Below are 17,805 nucleotides of genomic sequence, written 5' to 3'. Positions count from 1 at the left end.
ATTATTAGAAATTTCTAGAAAATATTTTACCAAAAATTATGAAATAATTATTTCAGAAATAATCCATTATTTAACAAATATTAAATAATTTAATAATCTACAAAAAATTAATAAATAATCAATGTTTAAAATTTCAATGTTTATTGTAATTTACATTAAGCATTGTAATTTAATAAACTTTCATTAAATTTTAATAATAATAATAATAATAATAATAATAATAATAATAATAATAATAATAATAATAATAATATATTGATAAAAGATATTACTAATTAACGCAATTTATTAATTTCTATGAAGTCAACAATTATAGTTAACAATTATCAAATAATTTAGGGAAACCCTTTAACTAATAATCTATAATTGCTTTTTTAAATAAGTAATTAAAAATTAAGAAATTAATCTATAAAAAATTCTCCAAAACTATTTAAATAATAATCCATTATTATTATTCAAATAAATAATTATTAAAAAAATTAGATTAATTAAATTAGGAAATTAATCTATCAGAAATTGCTTCATAATTATTTAAATAATAATCCATTATTATTATTATTTCAATAAATAATTATTAAATAATTTAGGAAAATTATTAAAGTCTATTTACACCAATCTAGACCACTTGGTTGACCTTGATCATACTTGGCTTTACAATAATTAACAACAAATGGTTTACTTTTAATTAGAAATAATGTAATTTATCATAGTTACATTAATTTACTATAATTGCATTTACTTTGATTAATAGTAAACCATTTAGGCTTAAAAACTAAATAATTTATATTAATTTATTGTTATTGTAAATAATTAATTTAATATACATTACTACTAATCAATAGCAATTTCAATAATTTTTTGAAAATTATCATAAAATATTGTAATTTATTGTTAGTTAATTAGTTATAAAAAATTATTAGAATTGTAGGGATGACAATTTTCCCTATAAAATTGGGGCCCTACCCTACCTCGTCCCAAATGGGGCAAGTTTTCTCAAATCGTAAACGGGAATAGGGTAGAGACGGGGTGGGGATAGGGAAAATAGTTTTGCCCTAAATTAGGGATGGGGTTTGCATATAATTCTTTGAACTCAATGGTAAATTAGTAAAATATTTGTAAATTTAATATTGATTTTTAAAATATCTCTAAGTTTTCCTCATAATCTTATAATCCTAAGATCCCATAATTTCATTTATAAAATACCCCCATCTCTTATGGGGAATGGGTGTCTCGCCCTGAACCCGCCCCCACCACTAGAGTCAAGGCAGTGATGTAGTAGAGTGTCTTGACTTACAGGGGTGAGGGACAAGGAAGGGTGCCCAATCCTGTGCATCGCATGGGCCCCTGCTAGTATAATATATAGTATTTGGGCCTATTCACTTTTGGGAAGTTACTTATCAGGGTAAATGCATTTATCCATGTTCTTTTATTTCCCAACTAAATAAGACAATAACCATTTTAGCCATAAAAAGTCATTATTAAAAGAGTCAATTTTGTTCCATCCAAGTGTCGGTTACTTTTTCTCTATGTGGAAAATTTACTTGTACACCTAGAAGATGGGTATCGCTTACTTGGGAAAAATAAATCTTCTATGAACCCCACATAAATCTAAAAAAAAAAATATGATTATCTTAGTCAATAGAAACCAAATTCCCATTGACCAACTTTCCCCCTCTCAAAATCCAAAAAAAAAAAAGCCCTTGAATTTAAATCTTATAACCCACACAAAAACCAACACAAATATTGATGGAAAGCAGATATGTAATTAATCCAAATATGACTTCTTTTCCTTCAGCCATGCATGTGGAGAGAAGATATCTTCTATTCCATGGCAGCCTCGGCCCTATTTGGCAATGTTCCCACTTGTTTCTATTCTTGAGGAAAGAACATGAATTTTGTTTCTTGCTCTTCAAGAATAATAGAGGTGTTTGGCAATTTGTTCTGTGGGAACAAATTTTTGTTCTATAGAAACAGAAACAACGTTCGGATAGAACAAGTATTTCTTAACATCAATTTTACAAATCTATCAACATATTTTGCATTTGTTGCAAGTCATTAAGCCTAAAATTAACAAAAAACAAGTGTCATTGTGAGTCTCAGTCACATGAATCATAAGGGTTCATTTTCCAATTATATTTGACTTGATCTATTAAATAATGAATCATTATAGATATTCAATAGGAACACTGAACTACAAGATCCATTCTAGGGGGAACCTAAGTTAGGAGTTGGGAAAAGGAGTAGATGGAAGCTTAAATCATTAGGAATTTCAGGGTAGACAGAGTTTCATATTGTTAGGAAGTATTTAGAGTTATGAAAAACAACCTGGTTTCATTTCACGCAATCCAGGTTGGGAGTTGAGAAAAGGAGTAGACGGAAGCTCATATCATTAGGAATTTCAGGGTAGATGGAAGCTTAAATCATTAGGAATTTCAGGGTAGACAGAGTTTCATATTGTTAGGAAGTATTTAGAGTTACGAAAAACAACCTGGTTTCATTTCACGCAATCCAGGTTGGGAGTTGAGAAAAGGAGTAGACGGAAGCTCATATCATTAGGAATTTTAGGGTAGATGGAAGCTCAAATCATTAGGAAGTTGGGAAAATAAACCATACCTGTGTAAATGATAGTTGCCAGTAAGTAGACGTCAAAGAGTTGTTGTAACGTTCACCTTGAAATAATACTAGTAGAGAGGAAAATCAAATGAGAGGCAAAACAGGGTATCCAGTAACAAAGAAAAAACGATGATAAGGAAGACAAGTAAAGCAGCGTTTACCATTGACAATAAGCAAAAACAGTACAAAACAAGAGTGTTCACCTTCATAGTTCACTGTCGACAATGAGCAAAATCGAGTGCTCACTAAAGTCAAAATCCAATGCTCATTGCTCCTTGGTTGTGCCACAGTAGAGAGAAGTCAAAGGAAGAGGAAATCCATTAGGGTGGAGTTTATTAGGTTGGGAAAAATGTCTAAATTGCCCTTGCTCTCATGTGGGAAACAAGGCATACATGTTTGTAAATTTGAAGGACGATGTGAGAACCGCATATTCTCTAGGAATGTGTTCTTTGGGTGAACATGTTCTTTGGGTGTTGTTCTCACGTGAGAATGACTCATTTCTCTTATTTTTATTTTGCCAAACACGTTTCTGTTCTGCGAGAATGCTGGGAACAAGAGAAACACTCTCACAAAATATTGCCAAACGGGGCCTTCATATACCACTGTAATTTTTCTTTGGGAAATTGTCTAAAACTTACCATGAGTTTTCAACATTTCTCTTAAACTCATCATAACTTTTCAAAATGTCTAAAACTCACCATGTCACTAACTTGACATTAAACAGACTAACAAGTGTTAATATATTACCATTTTAAACTTCATAGAAAAATATAAAATATATACAAAATAAATTAACGGTTGTTAATATATTACCATTTTAATATTTAGACATGAAAAAAGAAAAAAGTTCAAAAAAATATTTTCAAATATAAAATACATAAAAACATAGAAATTACAAAAAACATAAAAAATACAAAGATTGCAAACAAAATAAAAATTATTTTCAAATTATAGAAACTATAGTAATTGAAAAACAAAATCAGAAAATAAAAATTATAGAAAAAGACACAAAAAATTATAGAAAAACATGGAAATTGCAAATAAATAAAAAAATACAGGAAAATTTATAGATTGTAGAAAGTAGAAAAATGTAAAAAAAAAGAAATTATAAAAAACATTGAAAATTATAACAAAATACTAAAAATGCAAAAGGAAAAAACAAGAAAAATGAAAACTGAAAAGACCATTTTTCCTCTAACTCACCATTCAAGGGTAATTTGATCATGAAAATTGTTATTTATGCTGATATGGACACCTCTGTTAAGAAGCATTAACGGAAGGTGAATTTTGAAAAATAAAAAAATTTCTGACATGGTGAGTTTTAGACATTTTAAAAAGTTGTCAGAGAAATATTAAAAACTCATGGTGAGTTTTAGACAATTTCACTTTTTCTTTTGATTAATTTAGCAACAGAATCAGTTGTAATTAATTTAAGATTATTTTAAGCACATAATATATTAAAGATGGCTTTGTTAATTTGCTAAGCACTCCTACACGAATAAAGATTATGTGGGGAGAACATGGAGCTTTTTAAAGCTTGGTTTGAGCACTGATGTGCAAGACTTGTGGGTTCTTTTTCTGTATCATAACTTAGCTACCCAACTTGTTTAGAATCCCATCCTTGTGAAATACAAGACCATTAATGCATGCAGCAATTTTCGGAATAGTCGTCACTATGGAGACATTACAGTAATAATTTGGACAAATTTCAAAAATTTCAGCCACAGTGTGAAGAAAAAAGAGTCACTTTTGTGGGAGATGATAGGAAGAAATGTTAGGTAATTAGTTGGACAATTGACACAAAGCCGCCATTGACTGGGGCGCCCTAAAGATATAGTTAATTGTTATAATGTTATTATTAGGAACAGCTTTTCACTTTGAGAAATGTTTTCAATCTATCTACACACTTCAATATCCATCGATCCCTTTCTATCGGTGGTTGGAGATTTGAGCTACAGCCATGGGGTGTTTGGTGCAGTGGGGTTGCATTTTGGATTGACGCCACTATACCAAACACCTCCTACATAACCAGGCTTGAATCCTGACATTGGGATCTGTGTTTATTAACCAAATCATTGTTATTGAGGCTCAGTTTAGAAAAAATACAAACCAATACAAATAGTCAAATATATACAATGTAAATACATATAGCATAATACAAAATACAAGATTTTTCACTCTAAATATTTGTATCATATTCCTTTTAAACTGAGCCTGAACAAAAATTTATATAACATATGAAATTTGGTGTTTAGTTCCCATTGGAATCCTACTCATGGCCCTGCAAGTGAACAAAATGTCATTTATTTGGTTTTGATTATTTGATTGCAATCCTTCAAATCCTACCTACTCGATTGAAATCAATCAAAACTATGACACTGTTAGAGAAGATACTAGAGGGTAAGTCCAAGTGTAAGATATTGAGGGCAGAGAGCCAAAGCTATTTTCATGCTTGACTAGAATGCGTTCCCCAATCCCCACTCCCCATCCCATCTTTTCGCCGACAGTTTATATAGCTTTTAAGAAATTGACTCCCCAAAGTTCTGCGAGAGAAGAGTTTCAATCTCAGCTTTTGTCTTCATTTTTCCAAGTAAAAGGCTTCAGAGATGGGTCCCTGCAGTTTTGTCATATTTGAGGCTTCGAGCCATTCTGTGGGTCAGGTTGATATTTAAGGGTCACTTTCAACCTTCACGCAGTATCCTTCCATAGACACATCCTGAAGTTTTCAATTTATCTGAAAAGTCTCCTCTGGCTCCAAACGTCCAACTTGGTGTCCTTCGAGTGGTGAAGAAAAATATAGATAAAATCCCCCAACACCAAAGAAATTTCTGAAGCAATTTTGAATTAGTCGAAAGTCTTAAAGATATCAGATTAAGTCTTAAAATGACTGCTCATACCGACATCACCCTATCATCAGCAATGCCATAGGCATTATTATTATACTGACTGACGCTGCAGAGCAAGTAAATGTGCATATAAGCAATCGATCAGTATTCTTGAACGTTTCTTTCTTCCCCATCGTTTTATTTAAATCAATTGCTAATGATGTGATACTTATGGGTTGGCATTAAAACCTAGACAAAATAAGATAGTTTCTGGATTCTCCTTGAAACTTGAAATCATATATGAGATTAATGGTTTAAAAAATGAACCTCATCTTAATCTTAATTCTTTTATAATGTATTCATACTTATGATGGATTTATACATAGAAAATGTTTTCTTTTGTAAGCAAAAAAGAAAAGAAAAGAAAAACTAACAGTGGCTTTTGGAAACCAGCCGGCCGGAATGAAATAATCTTATTGCGATTTACCATTGCATTTGGAATACGTTGACAGTTTTTCCTTTATTTTTTTTGGGTAGAAAAATAGATCCATTCAAACAAGAAGCAACAAGACTCGACACTGACACACCCTCACACCCACCCTTTTGTTAAGCTAGATCGATCTGAGGTCATTTCAACATTTGAACAAAGTAACTCATTTTCCATTTTCTCAACAATCAAAGATGACAGGCTTAAAGATTCAAAAACCTTTGAAAGCTTAAGCAGGGTGTAATGAGTTCATTTCAATACTCACGTAGTGCCCTTTTATTGGCTACTGTATTATATTAAGCATCCCCGGCTGGATAATTATCCAAAAAAGACGAAAGGGCTGCTTGAATCTTGATTGTCTGTGTCTCTGGTCGATGGGAGTCTTTTAGACCTGTTCATGGGCCGGGTAACCCGATTGCCTGGCCCGCATCCCGGTCGGGCTTGGTCATGTAATTAGGCCGCGGGCCTGACCTTGGGCCTAACACAGTAAGCCCGATTGTATTTCGGGCCAGGCTCGGGATTTGTCAAAAAAGTCTGGCCCAATTCAGCATTATATATTTTATAAAATATATAATGTGTATTTTATATATTATATGAAATATATAAATAATATAATATTTATTAAAATATATATATATATATATATTTATAATTTAATATATACATTTTTTATTCTTTTCTGTATAATTTCTCTCTCTCTCTCTCTCTATTCAGTCGCTTCAACAGTAATAACAGTATGGGCTAAATTTTGGGCTCGGGCCCAGGCCCGGGCTTCGGACTTTTTATAAGGGCCAGGCTCGGGCCCAAATTGTAGGCCCGATGGTCAGGCCGGGCTCGGGCTCGGGCCTTAGAAAAATCTGTTAATACAGAGTGAAAGCCCTGCCCGAGCCCGACTCAGCCCATGAACAGGTCTACTTTTGAGTATGTCTTTTTTTTTTTTTTTTAATCTTCGTTGACCATTCAGCAGTATGCTTTGCTTTAAGGAGAAAAGAAAAGACAAACTGGATATTGTCTAGCCATTCCAGCTAGTGGAAGTGGAGCGAACTAATAGGAAAATGTGTATCAAATTGTCGAGTTCCAAAATTCCAAGCCATGGATTACGGGAGCATTTTTTTCCTTGTAATTTGCAATTTGCGATGAGAGTCGTGTGCAGTTGTAAGTTGTATACACGACACAGAGGCGAATATATAATTCCATAGTTCTACTCTGGGATATATTCAACTTTGAACATGGGGATTTTTTTTGTATATTTACAGGTCTAGTTCTACTCTGGGATATGTTCAACTTTGAACATGCAGGAAGATGACATGTTTTAGAATCTATTCCAATTTAGGACAAAATAGTATGTACTACTCCAATTATATATGGATCATACAATAAAAAGTGCATATACGACAGAAAAACAATATAGAAAAGCAGAATTTGATTTTGAGAATTAAAAAAAAAATGGTAAGAAAGTCGGTTAAAGAATATGAGAAGAAAAATGGTTTATTTACAAGAATGCATGCCAAATCTATCAAACGGATGCTTATTATAAACATATTTGTCATTTTGTATTTTTACTTTATAAAATATATTTAAAAATTAAGCACCCCGTATTTGGCCGTGTGTTCTTTTGACATTGCATAGAATTAGATTTTAAAAGATGGGTTTTTTTTTTTATATATTTAAAGTTGATTGTCCTAAAGTAGAATTATAACGTAAAAGTTGGCCTACACTGTACTTTCCCATTAAAATTCATTTGCCACCATCATCATAAATTTGAAAACCTGGCCTTAACATGAAATCGACTTCTTGTTCTTTCTATTGTTCTCATGGACAGGAAGAAAACTCCAAATCTATTAAATCCGTACATGTTAAAGATTCATTCATTTGTTCTGATGAGTCATGATTAAGAAGAAAAAACTCCAAATATATCACATCCGTACATGCTAAGATTCATTCATTTAGACTTCTTTCAATTTGTTTGTAGTAGTTTTTTAGTCAGACTTTCAAGCCACTACTATTTTGAATATTGCTAGAATAATTGTAAGGATATTAACAGCCATGCATTTTGAATATTTGTTGCATGTTAAATCAAAATTTCAACCAATCTTATGTTATATCATGTTTGACAAGGTGCACATTAAAGACTTTTAACAACATTAAAGATTCACCTCTGACCTGTTGCTTTATCACTGGTTCAAGTTTCTTGCTTCATTGTGCAATTCATGCACCATAGATTTTGCCTAACAATTAGAAGTGTCAATTGGACTGATTTAGTCCAACCCGATCCAATCCAATGTGAGTCCACTACAGATGGACTGGATCCAATCCAGTCCAAATCCAATACAAACCAAATTCAATCCAATCCATTAAAATATAAATGGACTGGATTGGATCCAAACCAAACCGGATGAAATACCAAAGATTATATATAAAAATTACAAAAACATATTAAAATGAAGAAAATCTGAAAATTACAAAAAATATACCCTTTTGGCATAAAAAATCACTTTCGCGAAAGTGCTTTCATAAAAGTACTTTGATAAAAGTACTTCCATAGAAGTGCTTTTATAAAAGTACTTCTGTAAAAGTGCTTTGTAAAAGTTCCTTAATAAAAGTGCTTTTATAAAAGTACTTTTGTAAAAGTGATTTCATAAAAGTGTTTGTGTAAAAGTACTTTGATAAAAGTGTTTTCGTAAAAGTACTTTTGTAAAAGTGCTTTCGTAAAAATATTTTTGTAAAAGTGCTTTCGTAAAAATATTTTTGTAAAAGTGCTTTTGTAAAAGTACTTTTCATAAAAGTATTTTTGTAAAAGTGCTTTTGTAAAAGTGTTTTCATAAAAGTATTTTCATAAAAGTAATTTTATGCCAGATTCAGTTTTGGTCCATTTCAAATTGGACAAGGGTTTGGCCTCATCAGATTATTGGGAATTTGGTTTAGGTCCAATTCAGACCAATAATAATATGGACCAATTTATTTTGGATTGGGCTGATCCAATAATTATAATGTTCTGTCCAAATCCAATTTGACACCCCTACTAACAATAACCAAATAATATGCATCACAATTGGCATAATATTTAAAAAAATTCAATATCTTTTTAATCTTTGTAAACTACAAGCATGCAAGAAAGGTATTTTATATTAATTATGATGTGGTGGTAATATATTAAAACATATGTCAATTTCTTGAGAAGTCCAACACCCCCATAAAAAGGCCATCAGGAATATCCATCTAATTCAATATAGGCGTTCTAAACATGCTGACTTTCATTTTAAGACCTTGAGAAGACTTTTACCATTCAGCATACAGTTAATTACAGTATAAATTGTTTTGAGACCAAGATTCCAAATACTTTATGCAACTTTAACATCACTACAGGAATTGAATATTAGGTTTCAGTGAAGACAACACTTTCAAGATATTGTGGTAAAGGGTCACCTTGAGGATACTTAAGAAATAGCTATAATTATGTTGACTTGATTAAACTTTTTGAGTCCACTGCCCAGGAGGCAGCCAAACTATCTAAGAGATAGGACTTGAAATGAAATTCAAACTATGTTTCGATCAATAATAGTGGGGGATGGTTGGTTTCTTATCTTCCCCTTCTGATAAGCATGATACTAATTGCAAGAAATATAGTTAGGACCGAGTGCCAACATGCCTTGATGAAAAATGCATGTAAAGAGAGGGAAAAGACATCTAGCATAGGACCCAATAACTGTACATATTCTGAAAGATACTGTCCAACATATTCTTGGGTTTTATAATTTTAATGACTCTTCAGAATCTCATCATTTCTGTTTTACTCCAAATGTATAAATCAAACATAGGTTTCATAGTTTTATGTGTTCATGGGGAAGCCTAATTCTGGATGTCATAAAATGAAAGTTATTAACCACATAGAAGAAGCAAAGTTTTTGGTATTCCACATTTAAAGATCTCTTTATTTATTTTATAGCTTGATACAGGTCGAGCTCATCAATTGGAATGTTTCACAAGGATTTACTAGAAGAGGGGTGTTTGAGCAATCGGGATCTTCTACCAACAATAATCCTACCCATACCTACCCACAGGACATTACAACTGTACAATGGGAACATCTCTCCATGAATGGTAACATGTAATTCGGAAGATGCTTCCAATGTACAGCTGTAGTGTCCTGTGGGTAGACATGGGTAGGAGATCTGAGCTCATGTTTGAATACCCTTGAAGTGATATTGTATGCTTCTATTCCCAGAACCCAATTGCTTTAGGTCATCAGCAGCTTCCTCTTTATTGCTAGGGTTTTTGCTATGATTCTTAAGATAAATTTGAGATAATCTGTAGGACAAGACCCACCCAACTGCAACCTTCAATTCTTATAATATCAAATGCTAATCAACAAAATAATAACATAGAGCAAAGAGATGTTAACCCCTTTGTAACACAAAAATTCATCCAGTCTCTCTCAGAAATGTCCTTCCATCTAATTACCAAGATAAGGATACCAGCCAACTAATAAGCCACTAGCCTATTCAGTGAAACAAAACAAAGAATGAGCTACCATCCAGAATTATAATGTCACAATCAAGCTTAGCAGTTAAAATGTTTCACTAGGATTTACTAAGAGGGGTAATTATTTCAATGCTTAGATGGATGAGTGCTAAAACTAAAAAGATTGGGCTAAAATGAAGTCATATAAGGAACCTAGGAGTAGCCCCAATAGGTGATAAAATGAGAGAAAATAGATCGAGATGTTTTGTCACATGCATAGAAGACCATCTTGAGCACCTGTTAGACAAATTGATTTGTTACAAGTTGAAGGGGCTAGAAGAGAGAGGCGGACTGAAAAGGACTTGGGTGGAAGTAATAAGAAATGACTTAAGCTCCTATAATTTAATGATGGATAAGGCACTGAACTGAATGGAATGGCAAAACAGGATTCATGTAGCCAACCTCATATAGGTGGGACAAGGCTTAGATGATGATGATGGTGATGACGACAACGACGATGATGACAATAAAGGTCTTGATCACTCTTGCTGATTAAAAAAACTTGTAACTGCAATAGTTTTAATATTTGCAAGTCATATACATCACTTAGTAAGGTGAAAACATGCAAACTACTAGAATGCCAAGTATTATTCTCTAAAAAGAAAAGAAGGAAATAAAGTTTTTGATTCTTTATGGGGGCAGGGTTCAAACCTCCAGTTCGTTATGCCTCCACCAAAATTATCAATATTGGGGCCTGAGGTCACAAGCTCATTCTTGTCCAGTGGATGATTTGGGCATTTGGAGGATGCGAATATTGGTTGGAGCAAAATGATATTGTTATTTCTTACTTATCCAACCATTTATGTGTACTTGTGTACTACTAAAATAATTCATATATGTTCCGGTAGTAATGTTTAGATACCTGTTCCTGATTATACTTCTATAACAGCATTAGATACATGCATACTAATCTCACAAGCATGCTATGGTACATATTTCTGTTCATATTCTCACAGGATGTATTTATTTGCAGAAAATATATATACAGAATTATATGCTACAACAAAAAATTGTTGACTTAATCCATTATATGGTACTCAAAATACAAATTAGAATATTGAAAATTTCATTCAGCTAACCTGAAAAAAATCTTTTCCATGACTGCCATGGGAGAAATCCACCTGAGATGATAAAAGATCCGAAGGCAGATGATACATCAAGAAGATATTCCACATTTAAGTGACATGATAAATTGGTAAAATAAAGAAAAAGAACAAAGCATCTCTATAGTTATCTAAGAAGTAATGAAGTCCCTATTATAGACAAAATATTCAGAGTGCTAGGAGTACATAAAAAAGAAAAGGGTTTCTGAGACATACCACAACCAGGACAGCGGAAGTAGTATTTGCCCCTTAAAACAAGTCCTGAGCCTCCACAAAACTGACATCTTCTCTGTGCCACCTACAGTAATATGCGAAGAATATCAAGTCAACTGTGTAATCTTATGACTAATCAATCTTACACAAGAAGTGACAAATAAAACCTTGGTGAATAATTGTAATAGTATTCATTTGTTACATTTACCCAACTGCCAAATCCCCTAATCTTTGTCAAATCGCATCTACTGACCATTATGTAATTAAAAATTTATGTTTAGATTCCTTATGATTTGCTAAGATGATTACAAAACCCTGCATATCATCCATTTACCACTCAAGCACTTCACTTTAAGATCCATTGCTTAAAGTGAATCAATGAGCCAACTACAAGCGGACATTTTTCTTGCCTTCTGATGAATCAATTTTTGGTGATATATCAATTTTTTGTGCTAAGTACCTCGTCATTTGGTTTGCTTCCAAGTGGTCGATGACTCAGAGGCCGAAGTGAACTTTTGTTGGATGAGGACCTGGATGTCGAGCTGACCAGGCCGAGCTGGGGGCAGATTAGGTGCCGAGTTAACTGGGCCGAGCTGGGCAGGTTAGGTGCCGAACTGACTAGGCTGAGCTAGGCAGGTTAGGTGCCGAACTGACTGGGCCGAGTTAGGCAGGTTAGGTGACAAGCTGACTGGGCTGAGCTAGGCAGGTTAGGTGACGAGCTGACCAGAGTGCCGATCTGCCTATTAGGTGCCGAGCTTATCAGAGGGCCGAGCTGCCTATTAGTTTCCAAGCTGACCAGAGGGCTGAGCTGCCTGGTGGCGAACTGGATTGATTGTTGAGCTTCGTAGTTCTTTAGAGACCTGCAAGGAATCAATGTCAGAGGACCCGGGGTGGCTAACCCGGCAAGGTCGCTCCGATGCTTAAGTCAGTACTCTCATAGTAGACTGCGAGCTAAAAATCACAAAGTATGAGAGCTAGAATATGCTTACTTGCCCCCCCCCCATGTCATTGGGGTTGGTGCCTTTATATAGGCATTGTTTGGCGTGGGCTTCACGCACCATATCCGAGATTTCCACGAGGTCGTCTAAGTGGTTCGAGATTCCCGGAGGCAACCGCCATGCACGTTGACCACCCTCCGGAACGTTCGATATGTGGGCCAACTTCCAATGATCGTGGGAGTGTTAGGATATGCATGCCAAATTTGTTGGCAAGCACGTCTCACAGGTCGCCAGGTCGGCACCTGGGCCAGGCCGTCAGTTCGCACCTGGGACAGGCCACCAGTTCAGACCTAGGCCAGGCCGCCAGGTGGGACACCATCAACTTGGCTAAGGAAAGTTGTTGCCTAAGTGGTTCCGGGTGTCACCTATTTGTTCCAAGGTTCCATGTGTCACAATATCATTGGAGGGCCAAATCCGCCCTCATCATTTGCCCCCCACTCCCGAGCTGAAAGTAACTTGGCGAAGGGAGTAGATTGCTCATTTTGGCCTGAAATGACTAATTCGATGAGATCGTAAGCGTCGATTCAATTCCTTAGGCTTTGGGAGCGACTCGCAGTTCACTCTCCTTACCCTTGATTTTATCCATGCCAAAGAGGCGACTGGGTCTTATATGGTGCCGAAGTCTTTGCTAGTTCGACACTTTAGCCCTTAGTCTCTGGGAGCGACTCGTAGTCAACTCTCCTTGATCTTTGATTTTGCCCATGCTGAAGAGGCGATTGGGTCTTATGTGGTGCCGAGGTCTTTTATCAGCTCGACACCTTAGAGCTACGGCTATGTTGCATCAGCCTCGTTAGTGACGTCGGTTACCCACTCCTACAAGAAGCTACTAGGAGCTTGACCTACGGGGGCAGCACTACTGACTTTAGGTCATTAGCTCACACGGGAGCCTTGGAAGACTCGACCGGCAAGGGCGTCCATGCAGTCTGTTGGCCGCCTACTCCCACAGAAGCCAAGAAAAGCTCATCTTTATAAAGGGTACCTCGCGAAGAGGACTGGTGAGGCTTTATCCGAGTTGAAATAAAGTTGGTAGAGCTGCTTAGTCTGTTGGCCATCAACTTGCATAGTCTTTGAGTTCATAAAAAATGGAAACTAGAAAGTGAGAGCTTTTAGTTTCTAAAAGGTGAGAACTTAGCTTTCTGGAAGAGGAGGACTTAGCCTTTCGAATGATGAGAACTTAGCTTTTTGTAGCGTTTCCCACAGACGATGCCAATTGATGAATCAATTTTTTTGTGCTAAGTACCTCGTCATTTGGTCTGCTTCCAAGTGGTCGATGACTTAGAGGCCGAAGTGAACTTTTGCTGGATGAGGACCTGGATGCCGAGCTGACTAGGCCGAGCTGGGGGCAGATTAGGTGCCGAGTTAACTGGACCGAGCTGGGCAGGTTAGGTGCTGAACTGACTAGGCCAAGCTAGCAAGTTAGGTGATGAGCTGATTGGGCCGAGCTAGGCAAGTTAGGTGACGAGCTTACTAGAGGGCCGAGCTGACCAGAGGGCCGAGCTGCCTATTAGTTGTCGAGCTGACCAGAGGGCCGAGCTGACTAGAGGGCCTAGCTGCCTATTAGTTGTCGAGCTGACCAGAGGGCTGAGTTGCCTAGTGGCGAGCTGGATTAATTGTTGAGCTTCATAGTTCTTTAGAGACCTGCAAGGAATCAATGTCAGAGGACCCGGGGTGGCTAACCCGGCGAGGTCGCTCCGATGCTTAAGTTAGTACTCTCATAGTAGACTGCGAGCTAAAAATCACAAAGTATGAGAGCTAGAATATGCTTACTCCCCCCCCCATGTCATTGGGGTTGGTGCCTTTATATTGGCATTGTTTGGCGTGGGCTTCACGCACCGTATCCAAGATTTCCGCGAGGTCGTCTAAGTGGTTCGAGATTCTCGGAGGCAACTGCCATGCACGTTGACCACCCTCCGGAACGTTCGATACGTGGGCCAACTTCCAAGGATCGTGGGAGTGTTAGGATAGCATGCCGAATTTTTTGGCGAGCACGTATCGTAGGTCGCTAGGTCGGCGCTTGGGCCAGGCCGCCAGGTGGGACACCATCAACTTGGCTAAGGCAAGTTGTTGCCTAAGTGGTTCCGAGTGGTTCCGAGTGTCACCTAGTTGTTCCAAGGTGCCATGTGTCACAATATCATTGAAGGGCCAAATCCGCCCTCATCACCTTCATTATTGTAGATTGGTTTCAGTTATCTCTCTGACAAAACACAGTAACATGTGAATGAATAGTTGAGAACGCAAAGAACTAAAACCAAATGGGAGAAAGTGGTATTGATAGCTATTCACAACAACAGCATCTTGAAATACATCCAGTATTAGGGTGTTGGCAATTATTGATAAAATAAGAATGAAATTTAGGAGAGAAATTTGGATTTCTTTGTTATGCTGGATTAATTCATCAAACTATCCTGCTTTTTTTATGCTAATGTTTTTTGAATTTGGGAGAGTGCAAAGTACTGAATTTTTTGTCAGTTCCTATGTAGTGTTTTAAAAGGCATGGGAGGCGTACACCTGGGAGGAGCCCCCAAAACGCCCTGATGTTACGGTCTGACACAGGCTTAGCCTTGCCTACGCTTGGCAGGCTTACGTTAAGGGACATCACCGTCATTTTCGCCTGTAAGATTTTTGGGAGAATTGATGTTATCTTCAGGCAGACCACCAAAAGCTTAACGTACACTTTGAGGAGGGGTGGTCGACCTCCTTGGGTGCCTAACCTTGGTGCTCCTAGACCAACTTCCCTTGCGGGGCGGCCTTGGTTAATGGCTAGCATGGCTACCAGGGTTCCTCATGGGCGCACACATGCTCATGGGGACAGTGCATGGACCAGCACTGCGCTACTGACACTCAAGGGAGGCTTGGCATGCGGGCCTGGCTCAAGCATGACCCTTCACCATGCCAGCCCCTTGCCCAAGCTGAGTGAGCTACCCCGTTGCCTCTAGCGCACGGGTGTGTTCCGGCCCAAGCGGTTGCCTCTCATCATGGCACACAGGTGCCCACATCATCGGCATACAAGAGACCCTTCACATCGGTGCACAATCGCCTCACATCATGGCCGTCCCCCTTTAGCACGTAAGTGGCACCTCCCATGGACCGGCCAGAGCCAGCCGAGTGCCCCGGCCATGCGACTTGAGGTCATGATCCAATGCTACTGACCTTGTTGGAGCCATCTCATCGGGCAACTCCTAGCCTTGCAGCACACAAAGGCTTGTCCTGGCCTACCTTGGCCTGGACGCCGCACGGGTTTCTTCCGCTGTAGAACTACCCCCGTGACACTGAGGCATATGCCAGATGCACCTCATAAAATGACTCTTTGTGGATCCAATAGATGCATTCTAGGTTCAGACTTCAGAATTGCAAATTAATTATGGACTTCAAAGATCTCAAAAGACTGTTCTTCAATTCAGCAAAACATATTTAAGGCTAAACGATACAGTCATTGATATAGAGAAATGGGGAAACAGGATTCATGTGCCTGACCACAGACAGTTAGGAATTTGGGATAAGACTTGGTTAAGATGAGTATCTAGAAGTAGAAGAAACTTCAAACATTCAGCAGTCATCTGATGGTGGATGGATGATGTACTTTTTCTCTGGTATGACCTTGGAAACCAGATGGCATACTGAATTGAGTTAAACATGGTGACAAAAAAAAAGTTCTAACTTGTGGCAGGTGTCAGAATGTTTATCTTCTAACTCTAATTGCATTAGACAATAAATTTCAGTCAATAATGGGTAATCCAGAGAGTTCATTTGGATGGTAAAAAAACCAATGGAGTTCTATTTGTAGAATCAATTCGTGAAACAATAAGAGTGAATTCTCCTTGTTCAATTGATCAAGTTTTTTGGGTTTTAAAACAGGATTACAAGAAATTCTAGTATTGCTTGGATTGTTTGAGTTATTTTGACTACGGGCTATTTCATGGAAGTGAGGTCAAGCCCTTCAAGGAGAAGATATTCAGAGGGGCACGATTAGCTTGGTTACATGACAGCCCCAAGGTTAAATATTTGGCACAAAACTCTTCTCAATTGGTCCCATCAATCTATACAAGAGCCGTTTCAGTAGAAGTGTAGAACTTCCAAGGTCAAAGGTGAGGATCCTTTAATTTGGATTTATGGGCATTGCTCTTAATTGATTGCCTTTGTGTGCCTATTATCAACGCCTGGTGATGGCATTGTTTCATCTGGAAGACACTCATTTGATGGCACCAATGGATAGAAACAAATATTGGAGAGACCGACGAGAAATGTTGTGAGAATATAGGACAAAATTTTCAAGGTTTTCCTATCAATACTTAAATTCAGCCTTATCCATTCTTTAATAGCTATTATGCAAGAATGCTCCTAGACGAGATAAAGTATTATCATATTATGTCAATTTATTTTTGCCTACATAAATATTATTGAACTTACAATTCGTTTGCTGAACTCGATTCCTGCCACCACGAAAGGAGTGACTCCAGCTGAATAATTCCCAACGGATTTAGAAACAGGAAGTCGATAATAATAAAATCAAAGAAAGAAAACAATTTGAGAGAGAGTCAGAACCTATAGTGCCCACGACAATTTGCCAAGTGACAACCGCCTGAGCGGGATCTGCGGCTGTTGAAACGTCATTGATCGCCCGGATTCTTGCTGGAAACTTGCGAGTTCCGATGGAAAACCTTTTTCTGTTTCTCTGACAATGATGAGTGTCAGAGGTTACCGTTACACCCTTTGTGGAAATGCCCTTCGGCATCCTGACGACGAGAACCGATGAAGAAGACATTAGAGTCTCCATGTTCCAGTGTCTGAGAAGAGCTATTCTAGCTTAGTCTTCGTCGCATGAAAACATCTCTGATCTGTGCTTCATCTGTAGCTTTTGGCGCGTAAGCAGAGCCACATAGTCAGGGTCGTTCAAATTAGACCACGTCGGCTTAATTATACAAGACATGGTATCACTGGGCTTGGGCTTTGAAGCTGGGCCTTAGAAATATGAGTCATATGCTATACCACTGCCCATTACGGCCCATTTGGCCGTAGTGTGTAATAGTGTAGTTGTTGGTTGTTGG

The 17,805-nt window shown here is 37.2% G+C and overlaps 1 protein-coding gene across 4 annotated transcripts; it reads right to left on the bottom strand.

Annotated features, from left to right (window-relative positions):
• Nucleotides 1-4,871: 4,871 nt before the first annotated feature.
• LOC104594204 (uncharacterized) lies at nucleotides 4,872-17,652 on the bottom strand. Of its 4 annotated transcripts, none has more exons than XM_088903356.1 (5): nucleotides 17,303-17,651; nucleotides 17,168-17,217; nucleotides 11,766-11,847; nucleotides 11,526-11,567; nucleotides 4,872-4,894 (listed from the first exon to the last, which is right to left on the bottom strand). In XM_088903356.1, the coding sequence occupies exons 1-5, from the start codon at nucleotides 17,532-17,534 to the stop codon at nucleotides 4,887-4,889; spliced, it is 414 nt and encodes a 137-aa protein (XP_088759482.1). In that variant the 5' UTR covers nucleotides 17,535-17,651; the 3' UTR covers nucleotides 4,872-4,886. The 4 variants fall into 4 exon arrangements, with proteins under 4 accessions (XP_088759482.1, XP_088759473.1, XP_010252696.1 ...); XM_088903347.1 differs by lacking the exon at nucleotides 4,872-4,894 and adding an exon at nucleotides 9,463-9,533 and having other exon boundaries at nucleotides 17,303-17,652; XM_010254394.3 differs by lacking the exon at nucleotides 4,872-4,894 and adding an exon at nucleotides 10,237-10,423.
• Between the last annotated feature and the right edge of the window lie 153 nt (nucleotides 17,653-17,805).

Source organism: Nelumbo nucifera, chromosome 1 (genome assembly GCF_055504915.1).
Source record: "Nelumbo nucifera cultivar China Antique chromosome 1, China Antique-T2T, whole genome shotgun sequence".
In the NCBI taxonomy this organism is placed as follows: Eukaryota; Viridiplantae; Streptophyta; class Magnoliopsida; order Proteales; family Nelumbonaceae; genus Nelumbo; species Nelumbo nucifera.
Note: the sequence above shows the minus strand (reverse complement) of the source record. Positions and strands in the feature narration are given on the sequence as shown.

Bases quoted from the DNA above. Each gene is read 5' to 3' on its own strand.
- LOC104594204 (XM_088903347.1), bottom strand. From the start codon at position 17,534: ATGGAGACTCTAATGTCTTCTTCATCGGTTCTCGTCGTCAGGATGCCG. The intron at 11,848-17,167 runs GTAAGTTCAATA...ATATTACTGTAG, and splicing joins TCGAGTTCAGCAAACGAATT to GTGGCACAGAGAAGATGTCA. The intron at 9,534-11,525 runs GTTAGCTGAATG...TCTTGCAATTAG, and splicing joins ATGGAAAAGATTTTTTTCAG to TATCATGCTTATCAGAAGGG.